The 16715-nt window shown below is 51.8% G+C and overlaps 1 protein-coding gene across 6 annotated transcripts in view; it reads right to left on the bottom strand.

Moving 5' to 3' along the window:
* Nucleotides 1–16715, bottom strand: part of MICAL2 (microtubule associated monooxygenase, calponin and LIM domain containing 2) — a 214249-nt gene that overhangs the window by 99317 nt on the left and 98217 nt on the right. For all 6 annotated transcript variants that reach the window (XR_006784176.1, XM_045825469.1, XM_045825470.1 and 3 more), the window contains exons 9-16: nt 13535–13792; nt 12237–12352; nt 11265–11391; nt 10524–10614; nt 9366–9513; nt 8115–8314; nt 7627–7733; nt 248–319 (exon numbers count right to left, since the gene is read on the bottom strand). Coding sequence is in view for 5 of the 6 variants with exons in the window: in XM_045825469.1 (XP_045681425.1) it covers nt 248–319; nt 7627–7733; nt 8115–8314; nt 9366–9513; nt 10524–10614; nt 11265–11391; nt 12237–12352; nt 13535–13792 (1119 nt within the window). In the remaining variant the exon portion in view is untranslated. The remainder of the gene's footprint in view (nt 1–247; nt 320–7626; nt 7734–8114; nt 8315–9365; nt 9514–10523; nt 10615–11264; nt 11392–12236; nt 12353–13534; nt 13793–16715) is intronic.

The following is a 16715-nucleotide window of genomic DNA, read 5'->3' as shown; positions in this document are numbered from 1 at the left end:
GTATCACTTGTGTTTAACAGACACGAACCCCACCCTGGGAAGTTCTGTTTCTCAAGGTCATACAGCTAGGAAGCGAGTGGAGGAGGGACCAGAACCCGACTGTTTTTCCATCACGTCAAGCTTGGAATGGAGTGGTTCCTGAGAGGGGAAAGCGAGGAGGGCCCGGGCTGCTGCCACAGCTGGGTGGGCCTGGGCCTCCGGCTGTTGGGCAATAGCCTTCGTTGAAACTGACCCTGCGCACACAAACCTCATCCAGGTTGTTGCAGCCTTTCCGCCTCCGTTTGTTCATGTCGTTGTTCTCCTCGGTTTGGCTGTCCACCTGCAATGGCCAGGAAAGCACTGTGAGCTCAGGGCACCAAGGACTGCGGCTCTGTGGACTGCCCTGAGCCAGAGCTGGGCACTCGGCCCTGCCCGCCCAGGAGACAGGCAGACGTGACCCACCCAGCGCCGTGACCGGTGCTGCACAGAGCTCTGTCTGGGCGCAGTGCGAGGCACCTCACTCCACCTGGGAGCCGGGTCTGTAGTAGGCGTAGGAATCACACCCCAGACTGTGCTGAAATGTCCCAAAGCGCAAAGACTCCCTGTGACATGGTGGGGGTCATCCCGTTGTGGATGTGACCTTGGGCTCTGGGCAGTGACAGCCAGGCCCGCTGAAGCCCCTCAGGGTGCTGCCTTATGGGACCACCTCCTACAAGGAGCCGACACTGGCTCACCTCATAGGCAGGATTCTTGGGACTCAGAGCAGCCACCCAGGGATTTGATGGCAAATTACATCTGCCATTCGGACACCGCCTCAGCTGTATTTTAAATTCCTGATGTTTTAACTTCAATGAAGCACCAGATTTTCTCTGAATACTGCCGTGAGGATACAACCTAGTGTGCACAGGAGAATTTTGATTTATTGCTCTTTCCTCTGGCATAATATAATGCTGCCTTTCACTCTCAAAAACACCCTGGTTTAGACAATAAGTTACATGGTTGCCCTACCAATACTCTTTCACAGTCTACTTTCTGGTACTCAAATCTGGACATTTAAATCGCACTACCCAAGCCCATCACCCTTGTAAGGACCGCCCAAGGCCACCCATGGGCAGGCTTGATTCTCAAAGGCAGGAGTGAGTCCGCACAGGCTGTGCTGACACCGTGGGCTGGGATGGTTGGGGGCTGGATTTTGCACCTCCTCCACACACAGTGGGGCAAGTCCGTTCTCCACGCCGTAGTTAGACCTCTCTGCCACCATTCTGCAGCTGGGGCCTTTGCCAAACGGGCAGCCACTTAAGAACCACGGAATCATCCCCACCAACTAGGTATCCCTCCTGCTGGGCGCCTCCCTGCCCTCAGAGGGCCACTGTCACAGGCCCAGATTAAATCTGGCCTTTGTTCCACGTTGGATGCAGTAGCAAGGCCTGCTGGCCACTCTCTCCCCTCGGCCCAGGCCTGGAGCCCCACCTGCACCGTATATCCTGAACTTGCCTGATCACAAGAGGATTCTTTTATCTCGTGGTTGTTCTGGACCAATACTAATAATTTTGGATATTATTGTAACACATGATAATATACCATATGTAACAGTTAACAACAATAACGCTGGAGTCCCTAGCACGGTCTGCTGTGAGATCACCTGCTTCCGACAGAGAGCACCTGCTTCCCCAGTTCTTACACTCCCCTCACCCCGATCCCTCCCCGTGCTTACCAGAACCTTTACTATTTTTAAAGACAAGATCAGCCAGAGTTTAGTCACTGATATTTGTTTAAAACTCTGACCCTTCCCTTGCCCAGGCAGCGAAAACACCAACAGATCAAAGGGCCCTGCCTTCCCTTCCACATTTTCTTCAGCTTCCAATAAATCATCATTCTGTGAGTGGAAATTATTTCAGCCTCAGCACTTGGGCAAACACCAAGAGAAACAGATGACCTTATTGGCAGCAACGCTGGGTCTCAGAGGCACAGGCTGCCTGTGAGCGCCCTGCGGGCCTGGGGACTGCAGCCTGGGAACACATGGGCTGTCCTTCCCCGCTGTGGGACTCTCGGTGCACAATCTGAGGGTCTTCTGTTTGTGTTTTGTTGCCACCTTGAATGAGGACTTGGCGTTTCCCTCAGACAGCAGCACATCTTACCCTCTCTTTCTCATCCACAGCCCCGGGTGTGCCTGACTGTTCCGACCCCCAGGGCCTGTCTAGGTCCAGCCCTGGGATGTTAGCCACAGCGCGTGGGAAGCACTCCTGGGGAATGCATGTCCAGTAGCAGCCCCCAGGTCCTTCAGAGGAAATAGAGGAAGTGGGAGGGGCAACCGCAGCTACTCCACTTCAACCCGATCCTCAGGGCAGTGAAATGTCTCTGTGGGGAGGTGGGCAACAAGCACACAGCAACAGGCTCCACCCTTCCTGGGGGGTTTATTCACCTGATTCTCAATTAAGAGCCAGGTTAAAACAAAACAGTGGAGAAAACGCAAACCTAGAGATTTACCAATTATTTTCTTATCTGGATATCTCTATTTAGGAAGTAAAGTTGCCTCAGCGCCCCCATCTCCGTGGGCTCTGTATTGTTCTACCAAGGATTGGGGTGCAAGGAGGAGGGAAGCACTCATTGTGCCCATTCAGACAGAGCATGAGAATATACCAATAACTCACTTTGTGAGTATATAACTCAATATACTCACTTTGTTTTCCTATTAATTTTTCCATCCCTTTCACCTGAACTCTCTCACCATGATTATGCAATGATTTGTAAGAGTCTACATACTAAGACTCATTTATTAAACTAATTGGTATCTCCACTTTTTAAAAAATTAGATATATATCTACCAATGTGATCATTTATTTGACCAGCACAAAATAGACATGTTCCCATACTGCCTGACATAATGTGATTTTGGCCCAAAGCAAACACACTTTATATTTAGTTAGCCAGTACTGGAAAAATTTAGATCTGGGTCACAGGAAGAGAGCTTGGCCATTGCAGGCAATGACCGGACTGAGCAGGGCGGCTGTCAGGAGATACGGAAAAAGGGCCGGTGACACTGGTGGGAGAGCTCTATTCTTCTTCAGTGGCAGAGTAGTAAGAAGTCACGGGTTCAAGTTCTGACACTAGTGACTTCCTGGCTGTGTGACCTTAGGGAAATCACCTAACTTCTCTGACTTCAATTTTCTCACCTACAAGATATAATAATATCTGGCTCATAAATTGTTATAAAAACTAATAAAACCATGTGTGTCAAACACTACTTACAGTATAAAGTGTTGGACACCATCACTTAGGTTCTGCTAATTGGCATTAGCAGAAATTAGAAAATCTGAATTCTAGTCCTGACTTTGACATTCCCCACCTGCATGATATTGTAATTTAACCTCCCTACATCTGAGTTTTCCTGTGTCCAAACCTGGGGTGAGAACACGTGCCTGCCTTCCTCTGAAGGCAGCGTAAGGGGCAAGTGAGATATACAGGCAACTGTTTCGTCCTCTGTGAAGCACTTCATCGCTCAGGACTGCAGCACCGAGCCCAGTGTTCCCTCCCACCAGCCCTGCCCATCTCTTCAGAAGACGCACATGCTCATTCAGTCAGTGCTCACAAAGGGCATGGCCCATCATTTCCGGAGCCCCTTCTGTGTGCCCAAGAATGTGCTCCAACTTGCAGCAGACATTTATTTATGGTGTCCTCACAGCAATGCGATGTTCGTAATTATAATCATTTTTCACACACGCAAAGGAACTTCCTGAGAGGTTTAAACATGTGAACCCCCAGCAGACCTAAGGCTCCAACGTGCATGGCCATTCTGTCAGTCAGTGCAGAATCTCAGGCTGCGGCTGTACAGGGGCAGGGGAGACCAGCCTGCAAACCACAGGGGCTGGAGGGGCTGCTCAAGGGTGCTGTCCTTGCTGAGCCAGCAGCATCAGGACCTGGTCCTCCTGACTCTTCTAATTTTTCTTCTGATCTCTGAATTGAGAGGTACTAGAAAGCTCATGGGGGACTTTGGTTGCTGGGTGGGTTGTTTTGAGAGAATAGTTGGGGAAGGGGAGTGAGAGGAACTTAAGAAGCCCCTCCAGTAGGTCAGCTCCCTTGGGCAGGGTCCTTGCTTGTCTTGTTCCTGCTCCACTCCCTAGCTCCAAGAGGAGAACACAACATAAAACAGGCACTCGGTGAATGTGTGTTGAATGGTTGGGTGGAGGAAGCACTTTCTTGCAGAGCAACCCCTGGCTCTTTGCAGAGTATTTGTGCAGGAGGGTCAAGGAGAGGAGAGTTGGGAGGGAGACCCAGACTGTCCAGGCCAGACACTGGCATGAGTTGTGTGCATTCCACTCTACCAGGGGCAGTGCTAGAGACAGATCTGGGTCAGGGTCAGTCAGCCGAGCAGGATAAATATCCTGGGGCCGCTAACCTGGCTTCTGAGGTGGGCTTTTCAGGGGCAAGTGACAACATTTATGCTGTGCTGTCCTCCAAGGAGTGGGCTCAGAATGGGGAAAAGATCAGGTACCTGAGTGCATGTGTAACATAAAGTGTATAATGGCTGCAGTGGCCGCACATGCAGGCATTGCACATGTGTGGGAGGTCGAGGAGAGTGAGGACAGAGACCACATGTGTTCAGGTATCCCCTGTGGTGCATGGAATACCCAGGAATTGTCACTTGCCCTGAGGCTTTTAGATGCTGACCAGGATCTGAGGTAGATCTGCACAAGCAAACCAAGAGCTTATTAAGAGGAAAATATAGCTCTGGCCAGGTGGCTCAGTTGGTTGGAGCATCATCCTGTATACCAAAAGGTTTCAGGTTCAATTCCTGGTCAGGACGCAGACCTAGGCTGTGGGTTTGATCCCTGGTTGAGGTGTGTATGATAGGCAACTGATTGATGTTTCCCTTTCACATTGATGTTTCTGTGTGTGAGTGTGTGTGTGTGTGTGTGTGTGTGTGTGTGTGTTTCTCTCTTTCTCTCTAAAATCAGTAGGCATGTCCTTGGGTGAGGATAAAAAAATAAAAGGGAAAAATATAATCTCAAGCTTTTTTTTTCACAAGCCTGGACTATCCAGTTTTCAGAGCTAATCAATCAACCCCATAGTCACCACTCACCAGAGGGACAATCCTCTTGGTGGATGGATGGGAAAATTACTCTCTCTAAACATCACCACGGTCCTTGGTGGGGGAAAAGTCTTATTTTCACCAATGTTGGTCAGCCTTGCTGGGATTTTGACATTATCAGCATCAGGGATAAGAGAAAAATTTAACACCAACAGTGAAAACTAGGAAGGAGAGATATTTTTACAACTGGCTCAGCAGAGAAACAATGAACCTTCTTCAGATTAAGATACCTCATTGTGAACGAATGTGGGCTGTTCAGTTCCCATGTCACAGCACATCTCTGGCAGTCGGTGAGGGGTGGGGGAGGCAGGGAAGAACAGGAGCGGTTGGATACAGATGCTCCCGTGTGCAGACACTGCGGTGTACTTGTGGTGGAGAACCATGCAAGTGGGGCCAGCCCTGCATCTCTAGTCCACAGGGTACATGAGCTGGGGCATCCAGGGTTGTGGGTTTAATTGCCTTGGCATAGAGAAGTGGACAATTGCTGTGTATTTCAGTGATGACCAAGGGAGCATGTGACCCACTGGCCTTGCTAACTTGCCATCCCACCCAGAGAAGGCAATCAATTGGTTTTAACAGAGGACAAATAAGAGACTTAAATGACTTAATAATCTCTCTCCCTATCTGGAGAGCAGAGCACATTGGGGGCCTTAAATGGGGTTGTTGGGGGGGATCAGATCTGTGGCTCTTCACTTCTCTCAAGATGGATGGCCCCTGGGTACACCCTCGAGGGGGCCAGACATGGTTTACAATCGGTCCAGGCTGGTCAGGCAGAACATTCCTGCTCCCCAGCATCTCCCAGCAGAGCCAGTAGACAGTGGAGCGAGGCCCCAGCAGCCATCGAGGGCCTGGCTGGCCTTGCTGGCCTTGCTGACTACTGATCTTTGACCTGCCCCACCTCCTGAGCCAGAGCTGGCCAGGCCCTTTCCATTCGGTCACTCTTTAAACAGAGGTGTGGTGTGTGCAAGGTTTCAACAGTCCTCTCCAGTTCCCCCTGCTGTGCCCAGTTGTGGTGGGAGAAACCGGGTAAATGGAGAAAGGCAGTATATACTTGGCCCAGAGAGCTTCCAGAAAGGCTACACCAGCTTCCCTGGGATAGGGCAGCCGAGAGTGGGGTCCTCGGGCTTTGGAGGAAACATGAGTGGAGTGGGGTGAAACAGGCCTATGGTGGCTCCCCAGAAGTCAGTTCTCACTCCTGGGACATGTGGTGGGCAACGCAGCCCTCACACTGGGATGGGCAGCATGGGGCGCAGAGCAGGACAGAGCAGCTGGGTCTCACCGTTCAACTGCCCTGCTGGAAACCCCAGCAGACCTGCACACACGCCTTCCTCCACAGGCCTTGCTTGGCTCACCCATCCCCTCCCATATATAGGGCGTGGTGGGGCATTAGGCACCCGACCCTGCTCCTGGAGTTAGCACAACTGCTTGCAGCCTTCCAGGGAGTGCAGACCGCAGTGGAAAAAGTGACCACAGAATACACAGCTGAGAGAAAGGGAGGAGGCCACACGGCCCCGGCCCCACCCTGGGTGGAGGGGCCGGCAGGACATGGCATGACTGGCCAGGGGTTAGGAGACTGTCTGAAGCTCAGAGAGACCGAGACGTGCACAGGCCTGCCGAGCGAGGGAGGGCCGCCCTGCGCGCTGGAGTGGGAGGGAGAGCTCAGTGCCACCGACCATCCCTGGGCCTCCTTTTTAAAATCTGTACCAGGAGCACAGTCAGCAAGACAACTTGTGTTATCCTCCCGCAGAGATGCCATCACTCACGTGAGATTATGATTTCTCAGTAGGTCCATACTCCCCAAACCAGGTACCAAGGCAACCCGTGGCACCATGGTAAACTCACAGAGAAGCTGCAGACAATTTTCAATTTTCTTGGAAAGCACGGTGAAGTCTGTTACCTACCTTGCAAAATACCCCTGCTAAGTTTTTTGAACTTAACTACTTAATAAGAGGAACTTCTAGGTATTTCTTTTGATCGAGGGGCACTGTCACCAAAAATTACAGAGACTTTCAGGTACCATAACAGGAGAGTTTGGGAACCTCTTTCTTCAGTGCTGAGCTCTTCAAAGGCAAGGCCCATATATTATTCATCTCTTTATATTCTCTCCCCTCATCAAAATCAAACAAGAAGTTCAGCCCTAATGGTGGCATTCAGTAGGGCTTGGTAAACATTTGTTGAATTTTAAAAATGAATAGAACAGACTGTGTGGGTGTAGCATCACCATACACCCCTGCCACTGAACAGCCACTGTGTCCCTGATCTAAAGAAACTGCTTAACAAAGTGACAAAGTCTCTCCTCTTCCCCTCTTAGGAGGTAGAGCTGATCTACCATGACCTTCCCTATGACCACTTTCAAGCCACTGAAGCGGGGCAAGCCAGAAAACGCCAGGGGAAACTTCCAAAACACTCGGTTGCTAAACTGAATTTCACTTGTGTCTCCTGCGAGCACTTCCTGTGTAATTTATCAGCAGAAACAGACCAAGAGCAGGACTTTCTCCAATCCCCTTGACCCACGCGTGTGCAAAAAGGAATTAAACAAAAAACAAGCCCAGACTTACTCGTGGAGTCCTCTTCCTGGGAAACGTGAGGTTGAGATAGTTGTGAGGGAGGGATGATTTGGCCACGCCGAAGTCAGCATTTTCTCCATAGTTTTTGCCCCAAGAGTCTGTTAGGAAGTAAAAGAATGAATGAATTTTGGATCCTACTACAGCTACCCAAGGGCTCAGGGGTCTCTTTGCTGCAAGATCCCTCCAAAATAATTCTCTCCCCCAGACTAAAGATGTAAATGGCCTGGGTGGGGAGCTGGTGCAGCTCTGTCAGAGACTCCCAACGCAGGGGCAGGGGCCCAACGTCATGTGACACCGCACACGGACCGACTGATATCCATGGGTCTGGGTGGGTGGGGCCCGCCCCTGTTCGGCCTCAAGGCAAAGGGAAGACGTGGGTCAATCTCAGAAGACACCAGTGTGAAGAGCAGCCAGACATGGGCATAGGGCAGAAATGACTCAAGGGCAGAGTGAAGCCTGGTCTAGAAGCAGGTCCTTACCCACAGGCCTCAGCGGGGTGCCCCGGAAGAGCTCGTAGAACTTGGAGAGGTACATGACCATGCTGAGCTTGTCAGGCTCCTGGGCTGACGCCATCTCCTTGCCCGTGGTCACTGGGGGGATGCCAAACTCACGCTCGGCCACGTCAAATGCCAGCTGGTTGTTCTCCACAGCGTCATCTTCGTTCAAAGAGTCAAAGTTGCTAGAGAATCAAAACAAGGTGGAAATCAGACAGGGGAGGCAGAGATGGGAGGCGAAGGAGTAGTGACCCCAACCTTTGTCCCAAATCACACCCCACACCCTGCTCCCCGGGAGGTTCGGTCAGAAGACGCGAACACTGTCCTGCTCACTCAGGGTGGGACAAAACCAGATTCGGGCCGTGATAATGTCATTGCTGCCTGCGCCGAGAAACATCCGAAAATGATTTACACCACTTTGGGAAACGTGTGAGCTACTTTACTTTCAAATTCCCTTATGTTCTTTTTCTTTCCATGACAAGACCAACATGGACTTCTTGTAACAAAAAGAGTCAAGTTACTTATAACGTGTAAAGTAGTAAGTGAGAGTCCCACCCCTTCTCAAGGTGACCTCCCTTCCTGCAGGCCCCGACTGATAACCCTTCGGAAGGTCTCGTCCCAGCCCTTCGGAGGAATGTGCTCATGGGTGTGAGGTTGCACTGCACACGCTGATTTAAATGCAGCATCAATAGGTGCATTGTGCTTTCAACATCACAAGGTATTTCCACCAACATGATTCAATCTTCCTAATGAACTTGACGTTATTCCCAATTCATAAATGAAGAAATAAACTCAGAGAAGGTAAGTAGCCTGCCCAGTGGTACGCAGCTAACCACTCTGGGTCTCAGATCTAATGTTTTGACTGTAAACCTTCACACAGTCCCCCAGAAGTACGTCTTGCCCATAATTCCTGCCTCAAGGGGAGAGCTCCCTGGTGAAGATGCTCAAATTCCCCAAGTGTGGCGATGGAGGGGGTGGGGAGGCAAGTATAACCGCCTTGCCTGGGTCACTTTTGCTCCTCACATGTTAAGAACACAGATCAAATGAGTTGTGGGCTGATTAATCAGTGCAAAGGGGGAAAAAAAAAGAACAAGAAAAAACAAATCGAAAATGTGCAAAGAGAAATTTTAAACCAAGTTCTGAAGATTCTGCATCTAGTAGAACAGCCCTGGTTTCCCTTGTCTCCAGGGTCCCCCTGGAGGAGCTTGGCAGGCCCAGCCTGGGCCCCAGACTCACATCAGTTCAGGCCGGAAGCGGTGGATGATGGCACACAGGGCCAGGCCGCTCCGCCAGGAGGTGGTCAGGTCCGTGACGTGGACGTGCTGGTAGCCCTCAGTCTGCTGCTGGCACCAGGTTAAGAGCTTGCTGGGCCGAATGTCTGATTCTGCAGTAAGGGGAGACAGACAGTGTAGTGCTCTGGGGAAACCCCAGGGTCCCCTCTCCAACTGCCACCATGGCTGGGGACCAAGAGGAACAGCACCAAGGCAAGAAGTCCTGTCCAGAGCACAGTGGGAGGGTGGGATGCTGGGATAGGAAGCATACTCTCCTACAGCAAAGAGTCCCTAAGACCCCCTCTGGAACACAGAGGTGAGGACAGCATGGACTCTGCCAATACCGCACCCAATGGGGCAAGCACAGAGGCAGGTGACCTTGACACTGTGCCGCAATGACGGAGGAGCGGCGTGCTGGGGGAGCAAATGAGCAGGTTTGCCCTGAGTCTGCCACAGTGGGGGCACTTGCCAAAGAGAGTCACAAAGGAGGGACAGTTGAGCTGCTTCTTGAAGTGTCTAGTGATTCATCGGACAGAAGAAGGCATTACAGGAAAACGGAAAGGTCTGTGCCATGGTACAGATGTGAGGGACCCTGCCATGTTTGTGTGGCCTGCTGGTGGTGGGGTGGCAGCAGGGAACACGGGTATGCAGGGAAGGGAAGGGGCTAGTAGGCCGAGTTGGCCCAAAGGCAGGGAGGATGCAGGAGAGTGACCTGGGCAAAGCCATGGATACCGGGGACTTATGCATGTAATTGCCCCTTCCCTTTGCTACTGAGCACTGGCCTTGCACCCAGCACTATGCCATGCCTGGAAATCAGCACATGCAGGGTGTCTAGCTGGGGAGACGAGACCCCCATACTGGAAAGAAGGGAAAGTAAAGCAAGTCCCAGGGAAGTCATTCCATAGCTCACTTTGATGTATGAGATGCTCAACACATTTTTACCCCTTTATGATGAGTATGCCATAGGGGTGTCACTGTCCTGCTTTTACAGAAGAGGAAACTGGAGTACAGAGGCCTGGCCAAGGTCATCAGGTCATCGGAGCAGAGCCAGGCTGCTCTATGCAGGGCCTGTGCCCTCTGTCCAGCTGGCGGAGTTCTCTGGGGTCCCGAGGAGGTTGCTTACCATGCCTGGAGAGGCCCACAGATCTCCTCATTGAGCCCAGCCTCTGGAGAGGGAACTGGTGCAGCTCCGTAGTGATGTACAAATGCTTCACCTACAAGCAAGAGAGACGGCACAGCTGCCCACACGTTCTCCAAATTCTAGCCTCAGGCCCTCTGCACCTGACCTACTCTCTACTCAGTGTTGGCCACCCTTTTCCTCTACCACTGGGCCCTCAGCAAGGAAACCCAGGCCACCTGAGACACAGAGCAACGGGTCTCCACTATCCCCCCCAGATGTGGAAGCACTGGAGTGTAAATACACTTCACTGGCTAATTTTTAAAATCCACACCACTCTGCTACTGACAGAAGAGGCTGTACGGCTCTCAGTCAATGGGAGAAAAACAGTGGATGCTAGGATGGTGAGGGAAAGGACTCGATATTCAGCCAAAGATTTTGAGAGAGGTAGGCTTCCATTCATGTGGGGCTTAGCAACACACACAAATGATGACAAATAAACACATGTAAATACATGTACACATGCAAACAAACACATGTGTTCCATTTCTCCCCTGTGAGGTGGGCTAGGGAGACTCGGACTCCACGCTATTCGTGTGACTGTCCTATAGAGGGGAGCTGGTCTCACCTTGGGGACAAGAGGGACTGGTGGCCGTGGTCCCAGGGACGTGTGAAGATTTCAGGCAACCCGTCCTTCCCACCGCTCAGTGCTGGGTTACCCAGAGGAGGCCCCAGGGAAGGACTCACCTGATGGGGCCGGACACAGTGGGAGTTGAGGTTTGGGTACCGCGTCCCCGGGTCCAGCGTGTACTGATCGAAGTTCTTGTTGATGTTCTCTGGGGTCGTCTGAGGTAACAGCCGGTAAAGACTTTCTCTGGAGGGAGGCAGAGCCCGGGGTCAGGGATTGCTCTTGAAGCCCGAGGCCTCTGTCCCCACCCCCACTCCCCTTCTCCTGCTCTTGAGGGCTTTTCAGATGTGCTTGTCTAACCCTCCCCTGAAATGCCTGGCCCTTGTGGTTCTTGAGATCTGCAAAGTGGGGAAAGTTCAAAAAGGCAGAGAGAAGGCAGGAAGGAGGTCAGGGGGTTTGAGAGGGGGCAGGGATGCTGGCCACCTCCCCAAGCAGAGCTGGAAGCTCAGTGACCCATGGTTTTGCTATAAACGCCACTTAGCCACTCGGCCTCCTGTGGCCTGTCCCCCATGACCACAGGCCTCCACACCCAAGACCAGCAAAGGCCTGTCCCCACCCTCCAGGCCTGACTTCTCCCAGCCCACCAGCTGTCACAGCCACGTGGCCAACAGCAGGGTTTTGGGAGGAAGCCCAGGATCTTAGCAGCAGAAGAGGCCTGGGGTGGGGGTGGGGGGATGGATCAGAGAACCCAGCTTGCAACAGAGCAGGGCACTCAGCACCTGGGCCAGTATGGAAGCTTCCCCCGCTAAAGCCCCTCAGGCTCCCTCACAACTGAGCAGTGCCAGACCCCAACTCCAGGGCCACCCTGGATGAAGGTTTCTCCTTGGTACCTAGGAGCTACAGCCCCCAGAGAAAGTCCCCGGAGGGGGTAGATCATGATGGAGAAAGTTTCCTCGGGGCGCCCCGATGATCAAGCAAGCCACATGTGGGAAGGCAGATGAGAGGAACCCGAGGCTTCCTTTAGGTGCCACCTAACAGCCAGCCATGCTCCCTTTTCTGCCTCAGCTGGGAGCCCTGCTGCCCATGCTTACCTTTCAGCCAGCAGCTCCAGGGGAGGAGTGCCCTGGTCCCAGTTTTTCACCATCCACGCCGTGTCAAAGGCAGCCAGGAAGCCTCGGGCACAGCCTGTGCCCATGGGCCAAAAGGGCTGAAAAGGAAGATGCGCGGAATTTGGGTTGGTCCTAACGACTCCTGGCCTGCTGTCCCTCTGTCCAGCCCTCTCTGACTGCCAGGCCCATTAGAAGCACTACAGGGGATACAGAGGTGACAGGGGCAGCCCACTAGGGATCCCCACAAATACAAACACCTGCAGCACAAGCCATGTGTAAAGGTCCTATGAGACAGGAACAATGAAACCACTGTGGGGCCCCAAAAAAGGCAGAGGCAAACTCTTCACCCTGGGGGGGGGGGGGGAATAGGGCATGCTTCATAAAAGAGTTGCATTTATGCTCATTTTAAAGAATGGTTAGGATTCTCATTTTAATCCATGCACAAATAGCGGGGGGGAATAGTGGGCAAAGTCTTGGTGGCTGGAAGACAACAGAGTTTGATGGGAGACGAGTCCGTCTTGTTTGGGTAGAGCAGAGATCACAGAGGGGAGTACTCGAGACCAAGCTGAGAAGGGGGGCGTGGGGGCGGGGTGCTGAGTGCTGGGCACTTAGGTTACAGTCTACACACAAGGGTGAGCAAGGATTCATTCACCGAGCTTGGTTCTAACTCAACTGTCCCGTGCACACCCAAAGCAGAGTTTAGAATTTGATGCTTAACTTGGAATAAATACACATAAACATATTTTGGTTAGTGCTTACACTAAAGATGGAAATGTATCCCTTCTGAAAGCATTTGATTAACCTAAGGATCCTAGCATTTGCCAGTTTTCTGGGAAGAATTTTGAGCAGGGAGGCCACGAACGGAAACTGGACTTAGAGCCCTTGTGCCTTTCTTGCATCCGACATGATCTCAGTGTTGAAAGGCCACAAAGATCCACCCACGTGAGGAAGGAATCCTGGCCCAGCTGAGGTCCCACATGCGCTGAGAAAGATGGCCAGGAAGTCTAGATCAGGCCACCTCAGTTTGTACTTCAACGCAGAGGTCAGCCCATAAGAACCCGAGGTGGATGAGAAAGCTTTCTGGCTGATACAGAAAGAACCAGCTCCTCTGAGTTTAGCACAAGGGCAGGCTCTGAGGCCAGAATGGGCTTGGCAGAGTCCTCCCAACTGGCAGAGGGCCTGCCCTTCCCCAGCTGCATGACAGCAGATGCTGCAGCCCAACAAAAATGCAGAGATCTGTCTTCCAGCAGGAGCGAGGAGGCTCCAAATGCAGGCAGTACCTCAAGCAAGCTGTCGCCCACCAGGGCCACGAGCAGCTGGTGCGACTGACGCTCGCGCACCAGGGCCGCGTTCTCCGAGGCATACATGGAGGTGAAGTCGAACATGGCCACATCAGGCTGCCCGTAATGGTTCATGGCGAAGTCTAAAGATGGCAGCTGGTAATTGGTGGCGAAGTCTGCAGCTTCTCGGGCATAGGAAAGCAGGTTGTCCTGGTTCACGTTCTCTGCACACAGCAGCATCTCCGTGTCAATGTAGTCCTGGGGGGGAAGAACAGGAGCACAGTGCAGCAACCTGCCCCTCTGCGGGGCAAGGGTTCACACCTACTTCTTCGCAGAAGGACTTGGAGTGGGGTTTGTGTGGTGAAGCTAATCAAAACAGAAATTAGAAAATTGGCCAAGGGAAGAAAGAGGAATGAAATCAGCTAGCTGTGAGGATTGACAGAATTGTGATTAAACATGAAATTTGGCATTGAGCTTCCTGGCACCCAAGGCAAAAGGGAAATGTGATGTATCGCAGGTCTCTCCTTATCAGAAAGAAGGAAGCAAAGAAAGTCTTTAGGGAAGGCAATTTTTTCCTGGCACTAAGTTCTGAAAGAACTGTCTCACGGAGGGATTTCAACAGAGAACATTGTGTTGTAATGAACAGTGCACATAATAATGGTCTTGCTGCAAGCATAGAAGCGTATTTCGTATGGTTGTTTCTCATGATAATGTCAGTTAAACTGAAAGAGAAAAGAGTGATTTTATAGTGAACTAAGCTAAACTAATGTGGTCTAGACACACTGTGTTTAGTGGTCAAACAAGATCAGAGAAGAAATGGGTGCTGGACATAATTCAAACTTTCTCTCCAAAATCAGTGACCCCTTTTCTCAACAGGCTGAGGGCATGCAGAGCCCTGCTCTGTTCTCACATATTAACCGCTACACTTCCTGCCGGGGGGTGAGATACCCGAGCCTATAGGACCAGGGTCCCTATCCTGGAGGGACATGGGCCATGAACTGTGGGACACCTGGCTCCCACACTCAAATGTGCTCATCCTGTGGAACTAAAAGACTATATTTCCCAAAAGGTGACACAGAAGGTGCACATTCCTGGGAGGTCACAGGGACTCGTGTGTATGAGACCAACACAGGCCTTGGGGCTATTGAGAACAACAGATCAAACCCCACAGCTGCTGTTTACTGATTATGTACATTTGGGCAAGTTATTAAACCCTTCTGACCTTCCATTTTCTTACTTGTTAAATAAGAATAACAAAGTTTAGTTCACAGAGCTGTGTGAGGACCAAATGAGACCGTATAAAACCCCCAGCCTGATGCCTGGCACATTGGAAGTGCTTGATGAATGGGATTCCTGTCCCCAATAATGACAGCATGAAATGCAGTATATGGTGAAATGCAGCCTGGATGCACCACCTGCACCAGCAAGAGCATTTACAAAGGTCTGAGAAGGCACAGTCTCATCCACAAGCTTTGTGACCTACTGGAACAATTAACCACGATTTCAAACACCGTGTCCCAGGAATGCTAATATTTCCACACCCAAACCTCGTCACTCAGATTGCATCAGCATTGGCCCAGGAGCCCTTTGTCAGGTCACGTGTCCAGGCTAGAGCTCCGGTTATTTGATTTCCTCTCTCATACCTGTGCCTACAGTTACGTGATCACTTCCTCCCCTTGAAGTTGTGGCGATAAGGTAGGGAAAAATGAATGACAAGCCTCAAAAAGCCCCCTCTTCAAAACATGCTCAGAGGACCCCTGCGGTGAACCAGGTGACAGGTGAATGCAGACACAGCACAATGGCTGGTGCTAATGCCCCAAGCAAGAATGTGGGGACTTGGCAAAATGACAGGCCCCCAGGGTTACAGTGGGATGATGGCCCACCTGGCCTGGGCCTGCTGGGAGGAGCCATGGGCCCTGCAGGGCAGAAGGTCCCAGGTGAGTGGGTTGATGGCAGAAGCAGAACCACAGGGAGGGGTTGAAAACAAGGATGAGAAAGAAAACAGTGGGAATGAGGATCTCAAGAAAGTGGGCAGGCCTGGGGAAGCAGTTCTAAATTCAGATAATAATGGGGAATGAATTTGGGTCCCATTCTCCATAGGGTTAAGGTACTGCAGGGAGGCTGAATGCTAAAGAGACAGGTGAGGCAGTCGAAGGAAGCAGCAAAAATGAGCAGAGGGGGGTGATCAGCAGGAGGAATAGTCACGCAGAGCATTGAGCTGGGAAGAGGCTGTGGGCCAGAAGCAAAGGTCAGGCAGTGCCTGCCTCACACTTCGAATGAGGGTGGGCTCAGCCTTGGGAGAACAGGTCTGATGTGCGTCCCCCTCAAGCACCCGGCAACCAAGCTCCCACTGTGGTGAGACCAAGCCCACCACATCCTGGAATCCTAGCCTGAGTGTGTGTGGGCCAGCAGAGGCAGGGCCCTGGGGGGTTGGCCACCCTCCCTATGGGGGAGAGCAAAGTGGACACATTTGGGAGCCCAGAGGCATGGTTTCTTGAGGAGAAACCTTCTTCTCCCTTCAGCAGCCATAGAAAGAAACCCAGAGATCAGCAGGAATAGATGGGGAAGCAGGTCGATCAGTCACTCAACAAACATGCTCTCAGCACCTTCTGTGTGCCTCTGGGAAGATGTGGACCCATATAGGGAGAGGGAAGCAGAGAGGATTTGCCATTCCTTCAGGAGCAAGATGAATGTTAATTCAAGTGGCTCAGGATAGGCAGTACAGCTCCCAGTTTATGCAAATACTACAGAGCTAAGCTGCACCCCTGGAGACTTAGGCCAGAGCTCCTGAACCAAATAGGTGTCCAGTTCTCCCATGTCCAGCCATGACCTTCAATTTCTAGATAAGAGTTCATGCCTTACACCTAGAGGCCCCTCAGCACCAGCTCAGAATATGCTTCCAGAGTCTCTGAGGGAGAAGAAAGGCCTTGATGAGGACAAGTGTGGGCTTGGGATCTGGTCCCAGGTCCTCATGGTTATGATATGTGGGCCCAGTGTGAGTCACTCTGACCCATCTGTGCTACGATGGAGAGCCTGAGATGGGAGATGGAAGGTTTCTGACAACGGCCAAGGAATAGAGTCACCATAAACATGTTGTGGCCTGGGAAAATGCCCGGGAATGACTCGAGGCCAACAGCACCCCAGAAGGCTGGAGTGCTCAGCCAGTGAAGTGGGAAATCCA

Source organism: Phyllostomus hastatus, unplaced genomic scaffold (assembly GCF_019186645.2).
Source record: "Phyllostomus hastatus isolate PE091 unplaced genomic scaffold, TTU_PhHast_1.1 phas_scaffold_585, whole genome shotgun sequence".
Classification (NCBI taxonomy): Eukaryota; Metazoa; Chordata; class Mammalia; order Chiroptera; family Phyllostomidae; genus Phyllostomus; species Phyllostomus hastatus.
The sequence above is the reverse complement of the archived record's forward strand: the minus strand, read 5'-3'. Positions and strand labels throughout refer to the sequence as shown.